This window comes from Carcharodon carcharias, chromosome 5 (assembly GCF_017639515.1).
Source record: "Carcharodon carcharias isolate sCarCar2 chromosome 5, sCarCar2.pri, whole genome shotgun sequence".
In the NCBI taxonomy this organism is placed as follows: domain Eukaryota; kingdom Metazoa; phylum Chordata; class Chondrichthyes; order Lamniformes; family Lamnidae; genus Carcharodon; species Carcharodon carcharias.
This window is the reverse complement of record NC_054471.1, coordinates 1,339,275-1,362,785: the sequence shown is the minus strand read 5'-3', so window position 1 is coordinate 1,362,785 and position 23,511 is coordinate 1,339,275. Positions and strand designations below refer to the sequence as shown.

General features: G+C 51.9%; 1 protein-coding gene across 1 annotated transcript; it reads left to right on the top strand.

The window, feature by feature from the left end:
* The first annotated feature begins 4,460 nt into the window (after positions 1-4,460).
* Positions 4,461-22,213, top strand: rnf8 (ring finger protein 8, E3 ubiquitin protein ligase). Its single transcript, XM_041188133.1, has 5 exons — positions 4,461-4,585; positions 7,803-8,316; positions 8,413-8,666; positions 18,386-18,478; positions 22,172-22,213. Exons 1-5 carry the CDS (start codon positions 4,517-4,519, stop codon positions 22,211-22,213), a joined length of 972 nt encoding a protein of 323 aa, XP_041044067.1. The 5' UTR covers positions 4,461-4,516.
* The last annotated feature ends 1,298 nt before the right edge of the window (positions 22,214-23,511 follow it).

Genomic DNA, 23,511 nt, shown 5'->3' with positions numbered 1-23,511 from the left:
TACAGTGACGGACCTCTCCGTACCAGTACTGTACCCCAGTGTTATACAGTGACAGACCCGTCCCCACCCGTTCTGTACCCCAGTGTTATACAGTGACAGACCTGTCCCCACCTGTACTGTACCCCAGTGTTATACAGTGACAGACCTGTCCCCACCAGTACTGTACCCCTGTGTTATACAGTGACAGACTTGTCCCCACCAGTACTGTACACCAGTGTTATACAGTGACAGACCAGTCCCCACCACTACTGTACCCCAGTGTTATACAGTGACAGACCCGTCCCCACCCGTACTGTACCCCAGTGTTATACAGTGACAGACCTGTCCCCACCAGTACTGTACACCAGTGTTATACAGTGACAGACCTGTCCCCACCAGTACTGTACCCCTATGTTATACAGTGACAGACCCTTCACCACCAGTACTGTACCCCAGTGTTGTACAGTGACAGAGATAAAAACAAAAAAACTGCGGATGCTGGAAATCCAGGCCTGTCCCCACCAGTACCGTCCCCCAGTGTTATACAGTAACAGACCTGTCCCCACCAGTACTGTCCCCCAGTGTTATACAGTGACAGACCTGTCCCCACCTGTACTGTACTCCAGTGTTATACAGTGACAGACCTGCCCTACCTTACTGTACCCCAGTGTTATACAGTGACAGACCAGTCCCCACCAGTACTGTACCCCAGTGTTATACAGTGACAGACCTGTCCCCACCAGTACTGTCCCCCAGTGTTATACAGTAACAGACCTGTCCCCACCAGTACTGTACCCCAGTGTTATACAGTGACAGACCTGTCCCCACCAGTACTGTACCACAGTGTTATACAGTGACAGACCTGTCTCCACCAGTACTGTACCCCAGTGTTATACAGTGACTGAACCGTCCCCACCAGTACTGTACCCCAGTGTTATACAGTGACAGACCTGTCCCCACCAGTACTATTCCCCAATGTTATACAGTGACTGACCCGTCCCCACCAGTACTGTACCCCAGTGTTACACATAACAGACCTGTTCCCACCAGTACTGTACCCCCGTGTTATACAGTGACAGACCTGTCTGCACCAGTAATGTACCTCAGTGTTATACAGTGACAGACCTGTCTCCACCAGTACTGTCCCCCAGTGTTATACAGTGACAGACCTGTCCCCACCTGTACTCTATCCCAGTGTTATACAGTGACAGACCTGCCCTACCTGTACTGTACCCCAGTGTTATACAGTGACTAACCCGTCCCTACCAGTACTGTACCCCAGTGTTATACACTGACAGACCTGTCTCCACCAGTTCTGTACCCCAGTGTTATACAGTGACAGACCTGTCCTCACCTGTCCTCTACCGCAGTGTTATACACTGACAGACCTGTCTCCACCAGTTCTGTACCCCAGTGTTATACAGTGACTGACATGTGCCCAGCAGTACTGTACTCCAGTGTTATACAGTGATAGACCTGTCCCCACCAGTACTGTCCCCCAGTGTTATACAGTAACATTCCTGTCCCCACCAGTACTGTCCCCCAGTGTTATACACTGACAGACCTGTCTCCACCAGTTCTGTACCCCAGTGTTATACAGTGACAGACCTGTCCCCACCTGTCCTCTACCCCAGTGTTATACACTGACAGACCTGTCTCCACCAGTTCTGTACCCCAGTGTTATACAGTGACTGACATGTGCCCAGCAGTTCTGTACCCCAGTGTTATACACTGACAGACCTGTCTCCACCAGTTCTGTACCCCAGTGTTATACAGTGACAGACCTGTCCCCACCTGTCCTCTACCCCAGTGTTATACACTGACAGACCTGTCTCCACCAGTTCTGTACCCCAGTGTTATACAGTGACTGACATGTGCCCAGCAGTACTGTACTCCAGTGTTATACAGTGATAGACCTGTCCCCACCAGTACTGTCCCCCAGTGTGATACAGTAACATTCCTGTCCCCACCAGTACTGTCCCCCAGTGTTATTCAGTAACATACCCGTCCCCACTAGTACTGTACGCCAGTGTTATACAGTGACAGACCTGTCCCCACCAGTACTGTACCCCAGTGTTATACAGTGACAGACCTGTCCCCACCAGTACTGTACCCCAGTGTTATACAGTGACAGACCTGTCCCCACCCGTACTGTACCCCAGTGTTATACAGTGACAGACCTGTCTCCACCAGTACTGTCCCCCAGTGTTATACAGTGACAGACCTGTCCCCACCAGTACTGTACCCCAGTGTTATACAGTGACAGACCTGTCCCCACCAGTACTGTACCCCAGTGTTATACAGTAACCGACCCGTCCCCACCAGTACTGTACCCCAGTGTTATACAGTGACAGACCTGTCCCCACCAGTACTGTATCCCAGTGTTATACAGTGACAGACCTGTCCCCACCAATACTGTACCCCAGTGTTATACTGTGACAGACCGGTCCCCACCAGTACTGTCCCCCAGTGTTATACAGTGACAGACCTGTCCCCACCTGTACTCTATCCCAGTGTTATACAGTGACAGACCTGCCCTACCTGTACTGTACCCCAGTGTTATACAGTGACTAACCCGTCCCCACCAGTACTGTACCCCAGTGTTATACACTGACAGACCTGTCTCCACCAGTTCTGTACCCCAGTGTTATACACTGACAGACCTGTCTCCACCAGTTCTGTACCCCAGTGTTATACAGTGACAGACCTGTCCCCACCTGTCATCTACCCCAGTGTTATACACTGACAGACCTGTCTCCACCAGTTCTGTACCCCAGTGTTATACAGTGACTGACATGTGCCCAGCAGTACTGTACTCCAGTGTTATACAGTGATAGACTTGTCCCCACCAGTACTGTCCCCCAGTGTTATACAGTAACATTCCTGTCCCCACCAGTACTGTCCCCCAGTGTTATATAGTAACATACCCGTCCTCACTAGTACTGTACCCCAGTGTTATACAGTGACAGACCTGTCCCCACCAGTACTGTACCCCAGTGTTATACAGTGACAGACCTGTCCCCACCAGTACTGTACCCCAGTGTTATACAGTGACAGACCTGTCCCCACCCGTACTGTACCCCAGTGTTATACAGTGACAGACCTGTCTCCACCAGTACTGTCCCCCAGTGTTATACAGTGACAGACCTGTCCCCACCAGTACTGTACCCCAGTGTTATACAGTGACAGACCTGTCCCCACCAGTACTGTACTCCAGTGTTATACAGTGATAGACCTGTCCCCACCAGTACTGTCCCCCAGTGTTATACAGTAACATTCCTGTCCCCACCAGTACTGTCCCCCAGTGTTATACAGTAACAGACCCGTCCCCACCAGTACTGTACCCCAGTGTTATACAGTGACAGACCTGTCCCCACCAGTACTGTACCCCAGTGTTATACAGTGACAGACCTGTCCCCACCAGTACTGCACCCCAGTGTTATACTGTGACAGACCGGTCCCCCCCAGTACTGTCCCCCAGTGTTATAGATTGACAGACCTGTCCCCACCTGTACTCTATCCCAGTGTTATACAGTGACAGACCTTCCCTACCTGTACTGTACCCCAGTGTTATACAGTGACTAACCCGTCCCCACCAGTACTGTACCCCAGTGTTATACACTGACAGACCTGTCTCCACCAGTTCTGTACCCCAGTGTTATACACTGACAGACCTGTCTCCACCAATTCTGTACCCCAGTGTTATACAGTGACAGACCTATCCCCACCTGTCCTCTACCCCAGTGTTATACACTGACAGACCTGTCTCCTCCAGTTCTGTACCCCAGTGTTATACAGTGACTGACATGTGCCCAGCAGTACTGTACTCCAGTGTTCTACAGTGATAGACCTGTCCCCACCACTACTGTCCCCCAGTGTTATACAGTAACATTCCTGTCCCCACCAGTACTGTCCCCCAGTGTTATACAGTAACATACCCGTCCCCACTAGTACTGTACCCCAGTGTTATACAGTGACAGACCTGTCCCCACCAGTACTGTACCCCAGTGTTATACAGTGACAGACCTGTCCCCACCAGTACTGTACCCCAGTGTTATACAGTGACAGACCTGTCCCCACCCGTACTGTACCCCAGTGTTATACAGTGACAGACCTGTCTCCACCAGTACTGTACCCCAGTGTTATACAGTGACAGACCTGTCCCCACCAGTACTGTCCCCCAGTGTTATACAGTGACAGACCTGTCCCCACCAGTACTGTACCCCAGTGTTATACAGTGACAGACCTGTCCCCACCAGTACTGTACCCCAGTGTTATACAGTGACAGACCTGTCCCCACCCGTACTGCACCCCAGTGTTATACAGTGACAGACCTGTCCCCACCAGTACTGTACCCCAGTGTTATAGATTGACAGACCTGTCTCCACCAGTACTGTACCCCAACATTGGACTTTTTTGCATTCTCCTGATAGATTCTGTGCGAAGTGTTGATCAGCTGGAGTTTATTTTGCTACAGGTTATTCTGGGCCGTGGACTGGGTGTCACCCACCAGCTCCACCCCACAATCTCCCCCCTGATGATTTCCCGGAATCACTGTGCATTCCGCCTCAGCTCGGAGGGACAGTGCGTCGTCATTGACAACCAGGTAACCTTGTCGTCACGCCCTTTAACCCCTCCAACCTCTTTCACAGGAGCAGCACGGCTAGTGATGTCACAGCAATGTCTCTGGACTCGAAACCTGGAGGTCTGGACAGTGAGCTGGGATCAGGGGTTGCAATCCCACCACGGCAGCTGGTGTCATTCATATTCACACAGACATATCATTCAGGGATGTTCCTTGTCTCCTCCATAGTGAAGACCAAAGCAAAATACCTGTTTAATTCATCCACCACCTCCCTACTTTCCATTATCAATTCCCTAGACACACTCTCTATAGGACCAACGCTCCCTTTGTTATCCCTTTTCTTATTTAAATATCTATAGAAACTCTTACTATCCATCTTTATATTACTCACTAGCTTTCTCTCATATTCTAATTTTTCCCTTCTTATTAATCTTTCTGTCATCCTTTGCTGTGTTTTATATTCTTTCCAATCTTCTGACCTGCCACCTGTCTTTGTGTAATTATATGTTTTTTCTTTAAGTTTGATATTGTCTTTAACTTTTTTAATTAGCCACAGATGGTGGGCCCTCTCCTTGGGATTTTCCTTTCTCATTGGAATGTGTATATTCTGTTATTTCTGAAATATCCCTTTAAATGTCTGTCACTGAACCCCTATTGACATAGCCCTTAACCTCATTTGCTAGTTCACTCTAGCTAGCTCTGCTTTCACACCCTCATAATTGCCTTTTTTTAAGTTTAAAACACTTGTCTTGGACCCACCCTTCTTGCCCTCAAAGTGAATGTCAATTAATTAATAAATTCAATTAGCTAATTCATTTAAAAGATCTGAAATTGGAAGCTGGCCTCAGTAATGATGCCATGAAACTATCATTGATTGTCATAAAAACCCATCAGCTTTGCTAATGCCCCTTAAGGGAGGAAATCTGCTGGCCTGGCATACACATGACTCCAGACCTACAGCAATGTGGTTGCCTCTTAGCATACGGCACTGAGACAGCAATAACCTGCTCACTGATATTTTGTTTGGGTTCCCTGAGGGCCACTCAGCTCCTCAGAGCATCACAGCCTTGGTCAAAAGAACCTTGAGAGACAGTTTCTGCTGGTCGGGGAGTCTAAAACACACGGGCTCAGTCTCAGGATAAGGGGCCAATCATTTAGGACTGAGATGAGGAGAAATTTCTTCACTCAAAGGGTTGTGAATCTTTGGAATTCTCTACCCCAGAGTCATAAGACCATAAGACATAGGAGCAGAAATTAGGCCATTTGGCCCATCGAGTCTGCTCCGCCATTCAATCATGGCTGATAAGTTTCTAAACCCCATTCTCCCGCCTTCTCCCCGTAACCTTTGACCCCCTTACCAATCAAGAACCTATCTATCTCGGTCTTAAATACACTCAATGACCTGTTCTCCACAGCCTTCTGTGGCAATGAATTCCATAGATTCACCACTCTCTGGCTAAAGAAGTTTCTCCTCATCTCTGTTCTAAAAGGTCTTCCCTTTACTCTGAGGCTGTGCCCTCGGGTCCTAGTCTCTCCTACTAATGGAAACATCTTCCCCACGTCCACTCTATCCAGGCCTTTCAGTATTCTGCAAGTTTCAATCAGATCCCCCCCTCATCCTTCTAAACTCCATCGAGTATAGACCCAGAGTTCTCAAACGTTCCTCATATGTTAAACCTTTCATTCCTGAGATCATTCTCGTGAACCTCCTGTGGACCCTCTCCAGGGCCAGCACATCCTTCCTGAGATACGGGGCCCAAAATTGCTCACAATATTCCAAATGTGGTCTGACCAGAGCCTTATAAAGCCTCAGCAGCACATCCCTGCTTTTATATTCTAGTCCTCGCGAAATAAATGCCAACACTGCATTTGCCTTCCTAACCACCGATTCAACCTGCAAGTTAACCTAAAGAGAATCCTGGACTAGGACTCCCAAGTCCTTTGCACTCCAGATTTCTGAATTCTCTCCCCATTTAGAAAATAGTCTATGCCTCTATTCTTCCTACCAAAGTGCATGACCTCACACTTCCCCACGTTGTATTCCATCTGCCACTTCTTTGCCCATTCTCCTAACCTGTCCAAATCCTTCTGCAGCCTCCCTGCCTCCTCAATACTACCTGTCCCTCCACCTATCTTTGTATCATCTGCAAACTTAGCCAGGATGCCCTCAGTTCCTTCATCTAGATCATTAATGTACAAAGCGAAAAGTTGTGGTCCCAACACTGACCCCTGCGGAACTCCACTAGTCACCGGCCGCCATCCTGTGAAGGACCCCCTTATCCCCACTCTCTGCCTCCTGCCAGACAGCCAATCTTCTATCCATGCTAGTACCTTGCCTCTAACACCATGGGCTCTTATCTTACTGAGCAGCCTCCTGTGCGGCACCTTGTCAAAGGCCTTCTGGAAGTCCAAGTAGATATCATCCATTGGCTCTCCTTTGTCTAACCAGCTCGATACCTCCTCAAAGAATTCTAACAGATTTGTCAGGCATGACCTCCCCTTGATGAAACCATGTTGACTTTGCCCTATTTTACCATGCACTTCCAAGTATTCTGAAATCTCAACCTTAATAATGGACTCTAAGATCTTACCAACGACCGAGGTCAGGCTAATCGGCCTGTAATTTCCCGTCTTTTGCCTCACTCCCTTCTTAAACAGGGGGGTTACATTAGCGATTTTCCAGTCCTCTGGGACCCTCCCTGACTCCAGTGATTCCTGAAAGATCACCATTAATGCCTTCACTATCTCTTCAGCAATCTCCTTCAGAACTCTGGGGTGTAATCCATCAGGTCCAGGTGATTTATCCACCTTCAGACCTTTCAGTTTTCCTAGCACCTTCTCCTTGGTAATGGCCACCATACTCACCTCTGCTCCCTGACTCTCTTGAACTTTAGGGATGTTACTCATGTCTTCCACTGTGAAGACTGACGCAAAGTACCTATTCAGTTCCTCCGCCATTTCTTTGTTCCCCACTACTACTTCTTCAGCATCATTTTCCAGCGGCCCAATGTCCACTTTTTCCTCTCTTACCCTGCCGGTGGGAGGGAGGGGTTGCTGTGCAGAGAGGATGCAGGTGCTGGGTGGGGGGGTGAATGCTGGTTTGGGGACCACTGAATTAGGGTGGCACCTCTGCAGGTGCTGAGTTAGGGTGGGCATGGTGTGGGGGAGGGAGGCACTGTGTGCTGAGCTGCTGTGCTGGGTGCCTAGCTCTCTGTAACCAGTTGTGTTTCTCATGCAGAGTCTGAATGGGGTGTGGGTGAATGGAAAGCGAATTGAACCACAACAGCCTTACCCACTCTCAGAAGGAGACGTGATCCAGCTCGGTGTGCCTCTGCGTGACAAGGAGCGGGCAGAATACGAGTACCGTTTAACTCGGTGTGAGGAGGAGCTGGCCCCCACAGGGGAAGTACTAGGCACGGGAAGCAGTACAAGGAACAAGGCGGGCGAGAGAGTGAAACGCAAACACAACTGTGAGGAGATTGAGCCTGGAGACATGGAGAGAGCCTCGTGTTGTAAAAATAAAGTACAGAGAGTCTGTGACTCACATCCACCAGGCACCAGTGCCAGCCAAGAGGCTTGGAGCAGCACAGAGGAGTGTGTGAACCCAGGTACTTTCCGAGAGGGTTGGAGCAGCACAGAGGAGTGTGTGCACTCAGGTACCAGCCAAGAAGCTAGGAGCAGCACAGCGGATTGTGTGAACCCAGGTACTTTCCGAGAGGCTTGGAGCAGCACAGAGGAGTGTGTGCACTCAGGTACCAGCCAAGAAGCTAGGAGCAGCACAGCGGATTGTGTGAACCCAGGTACTTTCCGAGAGGCTTGGAGCAGCACAGAGGAGTGTGTGCACTCAGGTAGCAGCAGCAAGAGAGAGGCTTTTCCCCAGACGTCTGCCTCTGGGAGGCTGAGGAAAGTCGGGGTCCAGGGAGACAGTGCCCAGGCCCTGATGGTACCTAGTGGGAAGAGCTGGCAAATTGAGGATCTGAGTGCCAGGGTTCATGGACTGGAGAACCAGCAAGAGGAGCAGAGGTTCCAGCAGCTGGAGTGCCAGCATCAACAGCAGCAGCTGCTGAAGGAACCCTTGTACACACAACAGCAGCAACAAGAGGTAGGCATTGGAGAGGGTGGGGACGTCTCTTCCCCCCACCATGTCAGTGTGTCTCTCCACCCCCGCCCCTCTGTGTCAGTGTCTCTCTCTCTCTCCCCGTGTCAGTGTCTCTCTCTCTCTCCCCGTGTCGGTCTCTCTCTCTCCCCGTGTCGGTCTCTCTCTCTCCCCGTGTCGGTCTCTCTCTCTCCCCGTGTCGGTCTCTCTCTCTCTCCCTCTGTCGGTCTCTCTCTCTCTCCCCGTGTCGGTCTCTCTCTTTCTCCCCGTGTCGGTCTCTCTCTCTCTCCCCGTGTCGGTCTCTCTCTCTCTCCCCGTGTCGGTCTCTCTCTCTCTCCCCGTGTCGGTCTCTCTCTCTCTCCCCGTGTCGGTCTCTCTCTCTCTCCCCGTGTCGGTCTCTCTCTCTCTCCCCGCGTCGGTCTCTCTCTCTCTCCCCGCGTCGGTCTCTCTCTCTCTCCCCGCGTCGGTCTCTCTCTCTCTCCCCGCGTCGGTCTCTCTCTCTCTCCCCGCGTCGGTCTCTCTCTCTCTCCCCGCGTCGGTCTCTCTCTCTCTCCCCGCGTCGGTCTCTCTCTCTCTCCCCGCGTCGGTCTCTCTCTCTCTCCCCGCGTCGGTCTCTCTCTCTCTCCCCACGTCAGTCTCTCTCTCTCTCCCCGTGTCGGTCTCTCTCTCTCTCCCCGCGTCGGTCTCTCTCTCTCTCTACCCGCGTCTCTCTCTTTTTCTACCCGCGTGTCTCTCTCTCTACCCGCGTGTCTCTCTCTCTACCCGCGTGTCTCTCTCTCTACCCGCGTGTCTCTCTCTCTACCCGCGTGTCTCTCTCTCTACCCGCGTGTCTCTCTCTCTACCCGCGTCTCTCTCTCTCTACCCGCGTCTCTCTCTCTCTACCCGCGTCTCTCTCTCTCTACCCGCGTCTCTCTCTCTCTACCCGCGTCTCTCTCTCTCTACCCGCGTCTCTCTCTCTCTACCCGCGTCTCTCTCTCTCTACCCGCGTCTCTCTCTCTCTACCCGCGTCTCTCTCTCTCTACCCGCGTCTCTCTCTCTCTACCCGCGTCTCTCTCTCTCTACCCGCGTCTCTCTCTCTCTACCCGCGTCTCTCTCTCTCTACCCGCGTCTCTCTCTCTCTACCCGCGTCTCTCTCTCTCTCTACCGGCGTCTCTCTCTCTCTCTACCGGCGTCTCTCTCTCTCTCTACCGGCGTCTCTCTCTCTCTCTACCCGCGTCTCTCTCTCTCTCCGTCTCCCCATCTCTGTCTGTCTCTGTCTGTCTCTCCCTCTCCTCACCTCAATCTCTCTCTCTCTCCATGTGTGTCTCTCTCTCTCTCTTTTCCACATGAGAACTTGAAGAGAGAAAGGTTGGCATCGAGGGTGGGACAGAGTGTTGGGGTATTTTAGGGGCAATAAGATTGTGTAAAGAAGGCAGGAACAGGAGGAGGCCATTCAGCCCCTTGAGCCTGTTTTGTTAATTATTCATTCAGAGGATGTGGGCTTCACTAGCTGGGCCCAGCATTTATTGCCTATCCCTAGTTGCCCTTGAGAAGGTGGTGGTGAGCTGCCTTCTTGAGCCGCTGCAGTCCATGTGGTGTAGGTACACCCACAGTGCTGTTAGGGAGGGAGTTCCAGGATTTTGACCCAGCGACAGTGAAGGAACGGTGATATATTTCCAAGTCAGGATGGTGAGTGACTTGGAGGGGAACTTCCAGGTGGTGGTGCATAAGAACCACAAGTAATAGGAGCAGAGGTACACGTCGATCATCTCAGTTCTGGGATATCACTGAAGGAGTTTGAGCAGGAGATTGAAACCTTTAAGATCCTGAGGGGTCTTGACAGGGTGGATGTGGAGAGGAAGTTTCCTCTTGTGGGAGAATCTAGAACGAGGGGTCACTGTTTAAAAATAAGGGGTCGCCCATTTAATATGGAGATGAGGAGAAATGTTTTCTCTCAGAGGGTTGTGAGTGTTTGGAACTCTCTTCCTCAAAAGGCAGTGGAAGCAGAGTCTGAATATTTTTAAGGCAGAGCTGGACGGATTCTTGATTAACAAGGGGGTGAAAGGTTATCGGGGGTCGGCAGGAATGTGGGGTTGAGGTTACATTCAGATCAGCCGTGATCTTATTGAATGGCAGAGCAGGCTCGAGGGGCCGAGTGGCCTCCTCCTGCTGTTAATTCCTATGTTCCTCAGGGTAGTGTCCTCAGCCCAACCGTCTTCAGCTGTTCCATCAATGACCTTCCTTCCATCATGAAGTCACAATTGGGGATGTTAAGTAAGAACATGTGAAATAGGAGCAGGAGGAGGCCATTCGGCCCCTCAAGCCTGTCCCACCATTCAATATGACCATGGCTGATCTGCCCCAGGCCTCAACTCCCCTTTCGTGCCAGCTCCTCATAGCCCTCAACTCCCCGATATTTCAAAAATCTGTCTACCTCTTTAAATACTTTCAGTGATCTAGCCTCCACAACTCTCTGGGGTAGACAGTTCCAGACATTCGCTACCCTCTGAGAGAAGAAATTCCTTCACATCTCGGTTTTAAATGAGTGTCCCCTTATTCTGTAACAATGTCCCATAGTTCGAGATTCCCCCACTAGTGGAAACATCTTCTCAACATCTACCCTGTCAAGACCCCCTCAGAATCTTGTACGTTTCAATAAGACCACCCCTCATTCTCCTATACTCTAATGAATAAAGGCCTAACCTGTTTAGCCGTTCATGATAAGTCAACCCCTTCATCCCAGAAAGCAGCCGAGTGAACTGCCTGCAAAGCCAGTCTATCTTTTCTTAAATACGGAGATCAAAACGGTACACAGTGCTCCAGGTGCGGCCTCACCAACACCCTGTACAGTTGTAACAAGACTTCCCTATTTTTAAACTCCAACCCCCTAGCAAAACAGGCCAAAATTCCATTTGCCTTCTTAATGACTTGCTGCACCTGAATGCTAACTTTTTGTGTTTCATGCACAAGAATGCCCAGGTCCCTCTGTGCTGCACTTTTTTGGAGTCTCTCTCCATTTAAATAATAGTCTGCCTTTTGATTCTTCTGACCAAAGTGCATGACCTCGCACTTTCCTACGTTAAACTCCATCTGCCAAGTTATTGTCCACTCACTCAACCTGTCTATATCCCCTTGCGGATTCCTTATGCCCTCATCACAACATGCCCTCCCACCTATTTTTGTAACATCAGCAAATTTGGATACATTACACCCTGCCACCTCCTCCAAGTCATTAATATAGAGAGTAAATAATAGAGGCCTGAAAACTGACCTTTGTGGCACTTCACTGGTTACATCTTTCCAACCTGAAAAAGAGGCATTAATCCCAACCCTCTGCCTTCTGTGTGTTAACCAATCCTCAGTCCATGCTAACACATTCCCTCCAATACTGGGGGGCCCTTTCTTGTGCAATAGCCGTTCATGTGACACCTTATCTGAAGCCATCTAGAAATCCAAATACACCACATCTATCAGTTCCCCTTTATCAACTTTGCTTATTATTTTCCCAAACAACACGAACAAATTTATCAAACATGATTTTCCCTTTCAAAAACCCATGTTCACTCTGTTGGCACATTACCCCCCCTGACCCAAATACCTTACCCACCCTACCCCCCCCACCCAAATACCTTACCCACCCTACCCCCCCCACCCAAATACCTTACCCACCCCCCCCACCCAAATATCTTACCCACCCTACCCCACCCACCCAAATACCTAACCCACCCTACCCCCCCGACCCAAATACCTTACCCACCCTACCCCCCCCCACCCAAATACCTTACCCACCCTACCCCCCCCACCCAAATACCTTACCCACCCTACCCCCCCCACCCAAATACCTTACCCACCCCCCCCACCCAAATATCTTACCCACCCTACCCCACCCACCCAAATACCTAACCCACCCTACCCCCCGACCCAAATACCTTACCCACCCTACCCCCCCCACCCAAATACCTTACCCACCCTACCCCCCCCACCCAAATACCTTACCCACCCTACCCCCCACCCAAATACCTTACCCACCCTACCCCCCCACCCAAATACCTTACCCACCCTACCCCACCCACCCAAATACCTTACCCACCCTACCCCCCCACCCAAATACCTTACCCACCCTACCCCCCCCACCCAAATACCTTACCCACCCTACCCCCCACCCAAATACCTTACCCACCCTACCCCCCCTGACCCAAATACCTAACCCACCCTACCCCCCCGACCCAAATACCTAACCCACCCTACCCCCCCGACCCAAATACCTAACCCACCCTACCCCCCCCACCCAAATACCTTACCCACCCCCCCTGACCCAAATACCTTACCCACCCCCCCCGACCCAAATACCTTACCCACCCTAACCCCCCCCCCACCCAAATACCTTACCCACCCTAACTCCCTGACCCAAATACCTTACCCACCCTACCCCCCCCATCCAAATACCTTACCCACCCTATCCCCCCCCACCCAAATACCTTACCCACCCTAACCCCCGACCCAAATACCTTACCCACCCTACCCCACCCACCCAAATACCTTACCCACCCTACCCCACCCACCCAAATACCTTACCCACCCTACCCCCCCGACCCAAATACCTTACCCACCCTACCCCACCCACCCAAATACCTTACCCACCCTAACACCCCGACCCAAATACCTTACCCACCCCCCCACCCAAATACCTTACCCACCCTACCCCCCCACCCAAATATCTTACCCACCCTACCCCACCCACCCAAATATCTTACCCACCCTACCCTCCCAACCCAAATACCTTACCCACCCTACCCCCCCACCCAAATACCTTACCCACCCTACCCCACCCACCCAAATACCTTACCCACCCCCCCACCCAAATACCTTACCCACCCTACCCTCCCAACCCAAATACCTTACCCACCCTACCCCCCCCACCCAAATACCTTACCCACCCTACCCCACCCACCCACATACCTTACCCACCCCCCCAATACCTTACCCACCCTACCCCCCCACCCAAATACCTTACCCACCCCCCCCACCCAAATATCTTACCCACCCTACCCCACCCACCCAAATACCCTACCCCCCCCACCCAAATACCTTACCCACCCTACCCCCCCCCACCCAAATACCTTACCCACCCTACCCCCCCACCCAAATACCTTACCCACCCTACCCCTCCCACCCAAATACCTTACCCACCCCCCCGACCCAAATACCTTACCCACCCTAACCCCCCGACCCAAATACCTTACCCACCCTACCCCACCCACCCAAATACCTTACCCACCCCCCCCACCCAAATATCTTACCCACCCTACCCCACCCACCCAAATACCCTACCCCCCCCACTCAAATACCTTACCCACCCTACCCCCCCCACCCAAATACCTTACCCACCCTACCCCCCCACCCCAAATACCTTACCCACCCTACCCCTCCCACCCAAATACCTTACCCACCCCCCCGACCCAAATACCTTACCCACCCTAACCCCCCGACCCAAATACCTTACCCACCCTACCCCACCCACCCAAATACCTTACCCACCCTACCCCACCCACCCAAATACCTTACCCACCCTACCCCCCCCACCCAAATACCTTACCCACCCTACCCCCCCAATACCTTACCCACCCTACCCCCCCCACCCAAATACCTTACCCACCCTACCCCCCCCACCCAAATACCTTACCCACCCTACCCCCCCACCCAAATATCTTACCCACCCTACCCCACCCACCCAAATACCCTACCCCCCCACCCAAATATCTTACCACCCTACCCCCCCCCACCCAAATACCTTACCCACCCTACCCCCCCCACCCAAATACCTTACCCACCCTACCCTCCCACCCAAATACCTTACCCACCCCCCCGACCCAAATACCTTACCCACCCTAACCCCCCCACCCAAATACCTTACCCACCCTACCCCACCCACCCAAATACCTTACCCACCCTACCCCCCCCACCCAAATACCTTACCCACCCTACCCCACCCACCCAAATACCTTACCCACCCTACCCCCCCCACCCAAATACCTTACCCACCCTACCCCACCCAAATACCTTACCCACCCTACCCCCCCCACCCAAATACCTTACCCACCCTACCCCCCGACCCAAATACCTTACCCACCCTACCCCCCCCACCCAAATACCTTACCCACCCTACCCCTCCCAACCCAAATACCTTACCCACCCTACCCCACCCACACAAATACCTTACCCACCCTACCCCCCGACCCAAATACCTTACCCACCCAACCCCCCCACCCAAATACCTTACCCACACTACCCCACCCACCCAAATACCTTACCCACCCTACCCCCCCTGACCCCAATACCTTACCCACCCTACCCCCCTGACCCAAATACCTTACCCACCCTACCCCCCCTGACCCAAATACCTTACCCACCCTACCCCCCCCACCCAAATACCTTACCCACCCTACCCCACCCCACCCAAATACCCTACCCACCCTACCCCCCCGACCCAAATACCTTACCCACCCTACCCCCCCCACCCAAATACCTTATCCACCCTACCCCACCCACCCAAATACCTTACCCACCCTACCCCACCCACCCAAATACCTTACCCACCCTACCCCCCCGACCCAAATACCTTACCCACCCTACCCCACCCACCCAAATACCTTACCCACCCTAACACCCCGACCCAAATACCTTACCCACCCTACCCCCCCACCCAAATACCTTACCCACCCTACCCCACCCACCCAAATACCTTACCCACCCTAACCCCCCTGACCCAAATACCTTACCCACCCTACCCCACCCACCCAAATACCTTACCCACCCCCCACCCAAATACCTTACCCACCCTACCCCACCCACCCAAATACCTTACCCACCCTACCCCACCCACCCAAATACCTTACCCACCCCCCCACCCAAATACCTTACCCACCCTACCCTCCCAACCCAAATACCTTACCCACCCTACCCCCCCCACCCAAATACCTTACCCACCCTACCCCAACCACCCAAATACCTTACCCACCCTACCCACTGCCCCTCCCCTGTCAAACTCACAATATTTTAAAGTTTGAACAAGTTTGCCTCCCACACTGTTCACCCTCAATAGTTCGTCCCCAACCTGCTCCATGTTTCCTCCTTCCACCGACCCCTTCATCCCAACAATCACCTAGGGAACTTCCTATGAACTTGCTCCACTGGAAGTATATTGGGGGCAGTGATTGCACGGTGGTGTCACTCTGCTAGTCATCCCGAGCCCAGCACTCTGGGGACATGGGTTCAAATCCCACCACAGCAGCTGTTAAGAGTTTAAATTCAGTTCATATTCCGGAACATAAAGGCTTGTCTCAGTAATACTGAGCATGAAGACATTGTCATGAAAACTCATCTGGATCACTTTAGTGCCTTTAGTGAAAGAAATCTGCTGTCCTTACCCGGTCTGGCCGACCAGTCTCTCCAGTCGCACAGCGATGTGATTGTTAATTTCCAGCCAATTGCGCGAACAAGCCACTCAGTTTTACCAAGAGAACAGGACAGACCACCCAACATCGACCTAGGCACCAGAAACAACAACGGCAAACTCAGCCTGTCAACCCTGCAAACTCCTCCTTACTAACATCTGGGGGCTAGTGCCAAAATTGGGAGAGCTGTCTCACAGACTAGTCAAGCAACAGTCTGACATAGTCATCCTCACAGAATCATACCTTACAGATAATGTCCCAGACACCTCCATCACCATCCCTGGGTATGTCCTGTCCCACCGGCAGGACAGACCCAGCAGAGGTGGTGACACAGTGGTATACAGTCAGGAGGGAGTTGCCCTGGGAGTCCTTAACATCGACTCTGGACCCCATGAAGTCTCACGGCATCAGGTCAAACATGGACAAGGAAACCTCCTGCTGATTATCACGTACCTCCCTCCCTCAGCTGATGAATCAGTGCCTCCTCCATGTTAAACATCACTTGGAGGAAGCACTGAGGGTGTCAAGGGCGCAGAATGTACTCTGGGTGGGGACTTCAATGTCCATCACCAAGTGTGGCTCGGTAGCATCACTACTGACCGAGCTGGCCGAGTCCTAAAGGACATAGCTGCTAGACTGGGTCTGCAGCAGGTGGTGAGGGAACCAACAAGAGGGAAAAACATACTTGACCTCATCCTCACCAACCTGCCTGCTGCAGATGCATCTGTCCGTGACAGTATCAGTAGGAATGATCACCACACAGTCATTGTGGAGACAAAGTCCCACCTTCACATTGAGGATTCCCTCCATCGTGTTGTGTGGCACTACCACTGTGCTAAATGGGATAGATTTCAAACAGATCTAGCAACTCAAGACTGGTATCCATGAGGTGCTGTGGGCCATCAGCACCAGCAGAATTGTATTCGAACACAATCTGTAACCTCATGGCCCGGCATATCCCCCACTCTAACATTACCATCGAGTGATGGGGATCAACCCTGGTTCAATGAAGAGTGCAGGAGGGTATGTCAGGAGCAGCACCAGGCATACCTAAAAATGAGGTGTCAACCTGGTGAAGCTATAAACACAGGACTATTTGCATGTCAAACAGCATAAGCAGCAAGTGATAGACAGAGCTAAGCGATCCCACACCCAGCAGAGCAGATCTACGCTCTGCAGTCCTGCCACATCCAGTAGTGAATGGTGGTGGACAATTAAACAACTCACTGGAGGAGGAGGCCCCACAAATATCCCCATCCTCAATGATGGAGGAGCCCAGCACATCAGTGCAAAAGATAAGGCTGAAGCATTTGCAACAATCTTCAGACAGAAGTGCAGAGTGGATGATCCATCTCAGCCTCCTCCAGAGGTCCCCAGCATCACAGATGCCAGTCTTCAGCCAATTCGATTCACTCCACGTGATATCAGGAAATGGCTGAAGGCACTGGATGCTGCAAAGGCTATGGGCCCTGACAATATTCCAACAATAATACTGAGGACTTGTGCTCCAGAACTTGCCGCGCCCCTAGCCAAGCTGTTCCAGTACAGCTACAACACTGGCATCTACCCAGCTATGTGGAAGCAGCAGTGTGTGTACCATCTACAAGATGCACTGCAGGAACTCACCAAGGCTCCTTAGACAGCACCTTCCAAACCCATGACCACTACCATCTAGAAGGACAAGGGCAGCAGATAGATGGGAATACCACCACCTGGAAGTTCCCCTCCAAGTCACTCACCATCCTGACTTGGAAATACATCACCGTTCCTTCATTGTCGCTGGGTCAAAATCCTGGAACTCCCTCCCTAACAGCACTGTGGGTGTACCTACACCACGTGGACTGCAGTGATTAGATCTGTGGGTTGGTCAGTAACTGACCAGTAGATGTGTGGGTTGGTCAGTAACTGACCATTAGACGTGTGAGTTGGTCAGTAACTGACCGTTAGACGTGTGAGTTGGTCAGTAACTGACCGTTAGACGTGTGGGTCGGTCAGTAACTGACCGTTAGACGTGTGGGTCGGTCAGTAACTGACCGTTGGACGTGTGGGTCGGTCAGTAACTGACCGTTTGACGTGTGGGTCAGTCAGTAACTGACCGTCAGATGTGTGGGTTGGTCAGTGACTGACCGTTAGACGTGTGGGTTGGTCAGTAACTGACCGTTAGACGTGTGGGTCGGTCAGTAACTGACCGTTAGACGTGTGGGTTGGTCAGTAACTGACCGTTAGACATGTGGGTTGGTCAGTAACTGACCATTGGTGACCATTAGTGTAACATTCTCTCTGTTTGAGCAGGTGAAGGTACAGAAAGATGAAGCAGCAGCACATTTCACTGATGTCCTGGAGAATGAGCTGCAATGTATCATCTGCTCCGAGCACCTCATTGAGGTAGAGCACCCTGGGTACAGCAACCCTCTCTGTGTTACCCCCCACACACCCCTTCTGATTGTCACTCCAGCCTCCCATCCCAGACCCCTCCAATCCTGCTGATGTTACCCGCCCAGCTCCCTTTAATCCCCAACCACCCAACTATGCTCCCTCTCACCTCCCCCAGCCCATCTCCGTTCAACAACACCACATGCATACTCTGGACCCCCCAGTCCTTCCCATTCTATTTCTCTCTCTCTCTGTCCCCCGTCCCCCCTCCTCCTCCCCCATCCCCCTCTCCCCACCCCCACCATAAGACATAGGAGCAGAAATTAGGCCATTCGGCCCATCGAGTCTGCTCCGCCATTCAATCGTGGCTGATAAGTTTCTCAACCCCATTCTCCCCGTAACCTTTGACCCCCTTACCAATCAAGAACCTATCTATCCCGGTCTTAAATACACTCAATGACCCGGCCTCCACAGGCTTCTGTGGCAATGAGTTCCATAGATTCACCACTCTCTGGCTAAAGAAGTTTCTCCTCATCTCTGTTCTAAAAGGTCTTCCCTTTAATCTGAGGCTGTGCCCTCGGGTCCTAGTCTCTCCTACTAATGGAAACATCTTCCCCACGTCCACTCTATCCAGGCCTTTCAGTATTCTGTAAGTTTCAATCAGATCCCCCCTCATCCTTCTAAACTCCATCGAGTATAGACCCAGAGTCCTCAAACGTTCCTCATATGTTAAGCCTTTCATTCCTGGGATTGTTCTCGTGAACCTCCTCTGGACCCTCTCCAGGGTCAGCACATCCTTCCTGAGATACAGGGCCCAAAATTGCTCTCAATATTCTAAATGTGGTCTGACCAGAGCCTTATAAAGCCTCAGCAGCACATCCCTGCTTTTATATTCTAGTCCTCTCGAAATAAATGCCAACACTGCATTTGCCTTCCTAACTACCGACTCAACCTGCAAGTTAACCTTAAGAGAATCCTGGACTAGGACTCCCAAGTCCCTTTGCACTCCAGATTTCTGAATTCTCTCCCCATTTAGAAAATAGTCTATGCCTCTATTCTTCCTACCAAAGTGCATGACCTCACACTTCCCCACGTTGTATTCCATCTGCCACTTCTTTGCCCATTCTCCTAACCTGTCCAAATCCTTCTGCAGCCTCCCCCTCCTCAATATTACCTGTCCCTCCACCTATCTTTGTATCATCTGCAAACTTAGCCAGGATGCTCTCAGTTCCTTAATCTAGATCATTAATGTATAAAGTGAAAAGTTGTGGTCCCAACACTGACCCCTGCGGAACTCCACTAGTCACCGGCCGCCATCCTGAGAAAGACCCCCTTATCCCCACTCTCTGCCTCCTGCCAGACAGCCAATCTTCTATCCATGCTAGTACCATGCCTCTAACACCATGGGCTCTTATCTTTCTGAGCAGCCTCCTGTGCGGCACCTTGTCAAAGGCCTTCTGGAAGTCCAAGTAGATAACATCCATTGGCTCTCCTTTGTCTAACCTACTCGTTACCTCCTCAAAGAATTCTAACAGATTTGTCAGGCATGACCTCCCCTTGATGAAACCATGCTGACTTTGCCCTATTTTACCATGCACTTCCAAGTATTCTGAAATCTCATCCTTAATACCGGACTCTAAAATCTTACCAACGACTGCGGTCAGGCTAATCGGCCTGTAATTTCCCGTCTTTTGCCTCACTCCCTTCTTAAACAGGGGGGGTTACATTAGCGATTTTCCAGTCCTCTGGGCCCCTCCCTGACTCCAGTGATTCCTGAAAGATCACCATTAATGCCTCCACTATCTCTTCAGCTATCTCCTTCAGAACTCTGGGGTGTAATCCATCAGGTCCAGGTGATTTATCCACCTTCAGACCTTTCAGTTTTCCTAGCACCTTCTCCTTGGTAATGGCCACCATACTCACCTCTGCTCCCTGACTCTCTTGAACTTTGGGGATGTTACTCATGTCTTCCACTGTGAAGACTGACGCAAAGTACCTATTCAGTTCCTCCGCCATTTCTTTGTTCCCCACTACTACTTCTCCAGCATCATTTTCCAGCGGCCCAATGTCCACTTTTGCTTCTCTCTTACCCTTTACATATCTAAAAAAACTCTTCCAATCCTCTTTTATATTACTGGCTAGTTTACCCTCATATTTAATCTTCTCCCTCCTTATTTCTTTTTTAGTTGTCCTCTGTTGGTCTTTGTAGGCTTCCCGATCCCCTGGTTTCCCACTGCTCTTCGCCACATTGTATACTTTCTCTTTAGCTTTTATGCTGTCCCTGACTTCTCTTGTCAGCCATGGTTGCCTCGTCCTCCCTTTATTATGCTTCTTCTTCCTAGGGATGAATTTTTGCTGTGTCTCCCAAATTACTCCCAGAAACTCCTGCCATTGCTGTTCCATTGTCTTTCCCGCTAGGCTCATCTCCCAGTCAATTCTGGCCAGCTCCTCCCTCACGCCTCTGTAGTTGCCTTTATTCAACTGTAATACCGTTACATCTGATTCCAGCTTTTTCCTCTCAAATTGCAGGGTAAATTCTATCATATTATGGTCACTTCCTCCTAAGGGTTCCTTCACCTTAAGCTCCCTTACCAAATCTGCCTCATTCCACATCACTAAATCTAGAATTGCCTGTTCCCTAGTGGCTCCACCACAAGCTGTTCCAAAAAGCTGCTCCATCTCATAGACATTCCACAAATTCCTTTCCTTGGGATCCACTACCAACCTGATTTTCCCAGTCTACCTGCATATTGAAATCCCCCATGATCACTGTAACCTTGCCTTTCTTACACGCCTTTTCTATCTCCTGGTGTATCTTGTGCCCCACATCCTGACTACTGTTCGGAGGCCTGTACATAACTCCCATTATGGTTTTTTTACCTTTGCGGTTCCTCAACTCTACCCACACAGATTCTACATCATCTGACCCTACATCATTTCTTGCTATCGATTTAATTTCATTTCTTACTAACAAAGCAACCCCACGCCCTCTGCCAACCTGCCTATCTTTTCGATAGGATGTTTATCCTTGGATATTTAGCTCCCAGTCCTGATCCCCTTGCAGCCATGTCTCCGTGATGCCCACCACATCATACCTGCCAATTTCAATCTGCGCCACAAGCTCATTTACCTTATTTTGTATACTGCGTGCGTTCAGATACAACACCTTCAGTCCTGTATTTCCCATCCCCTTTCTCATTGTCGTCCCTTTATCTGATGTGCTTGAAGTTAGATTCCTAGCCCTTTCCAAACACTCTGTCCTATTTTGTGTTCTGGGGACTTTATTAGCCTCTCCGGGGCTCTCTTTTCAGTTTTTTCATAATTTTCCATGAAGTTGAATCCACCCCCCCACCACGCTAACCTGCTGCTTTGTTTCCCATTAGTCATACTTCTTGGACTTTTACCCTTCCCTTGCCCCCCCCCCGCCCCCCACCTTCTAGTCTAAAGTCCTGTTGAGCACCCTATTTACCCTTTTCTCTAGAACATTGGTCCCAGATCGGTTCAGGTGGAGACTGTCTCAATGGTACATATCCCTCCTGTTCCAATACTGATGCTAGTGCCCCACGAAATGGAACCTCTCTTTCCCACACCACTCCTTTAGCCACGTGTTTACTTCCCTTATTCTCGCATCCCTACGCCAATTTGCACGTGGCTCGGGTAGTAATCCGGAGATTATAACCCTTGAGGACCTGTTCTTTAATTTAGTTCCTAGTTCGTGATAATCCCCAACCAGGTCCTCTTTCCTAGTCTTACCTGTGTTATTTGTCCCGACGTGGACCACAACAACTGGATCCTCCCCCTTCCTCTCCAATATCCTTTCAAGCCGGTTAGAGATGTCCCTCACCCTGGCACCAGGCAGGCAACATACCATGCAGGACTCTCGATCCTGCTTACAAAGGAAGCTATCAATTCCCCTAATTATAGAATCCCTACCACTACCACTTGTCTTTTTGCTCCCCACTCTTGAATGGCCTCCTGTGCCACGGTGCTGTGGTCAGCTGGCTCATCCTCCCTACAGCCCTGTTCCTCGTCCACACAGGGAGCAAGTACCTCGTACCTGTTGGACAAGGTCAAGAGCTGAGGCTCCTCTGTTCCTGAACACAGGATCCTTCTACCTGCCTCACTTGCAGTCACATCCTGCTGACACTGACCACTGACCGAACTTGAGGTACTTAATCTACCGGGTGTGACCGCCTCATGAAACAAAGTGTCCAGGTAACTCTCCCCCTCCCGGATGTGCCGCAGTGTCTAGAGCTCAGACTCCAGCTCATCAATTCTGAGCCGGAATTCCTCCAGCAACCCACACCCCCTCCCCCACTCCCCACTCCCCACTCCCCACACCCACTCCCCACTCCCCACACCCACTCCCCCGTCCCCACACCCACTCCCCCGTCCCCACACCCACTCCCCACTCCCCACTCCCCACACCCACTCCCCCGTCCCCACACCCACTCCCCCGTCCCCGCACCCACTCCCCCGTCCCCGCACCCACTCCCCCGTCCCCGCACCCACTCCCCCGTCCCCACACCCACTCCCCACTCCCCACTCCCCACACCCACTCCCCCGTCCCCACACCCACTCCCCCGTCCCCACACCCACTCCCCACTCCCCACACCCACTCCCCCGTCCCCACACCCACTCCCCACTCCCCACACCCACTCCCCCGTACCCACACCCACTCCCCACACCCCACACCCACTCCCCCGTCCCCACACCCACACCCCACTCCCCACACCCACTCCCCCGTCCCCACACCCACTCCCCCGTCCCCACTCCCCCGTCCCCACACCCACTCCCCACTCCCCACACCCACTCCCCCGTCCCCACACCCACTCCCCACTCCCCACACCCACTCCCCCGTCCCCACACCCACTCCCCCGTCCCCACACCCACTCCCCACACCCACTCCCCACACCCCACACCCACTCCCCCGTCCCCACACCCACTCCCCACTCCCCACACCCACTCCCCACACCCACTCCCCCGTCCCCACACCCACTCCCCCGTCCCCACACCCACTCCCCCGTCCCCACACCCACTCCCCC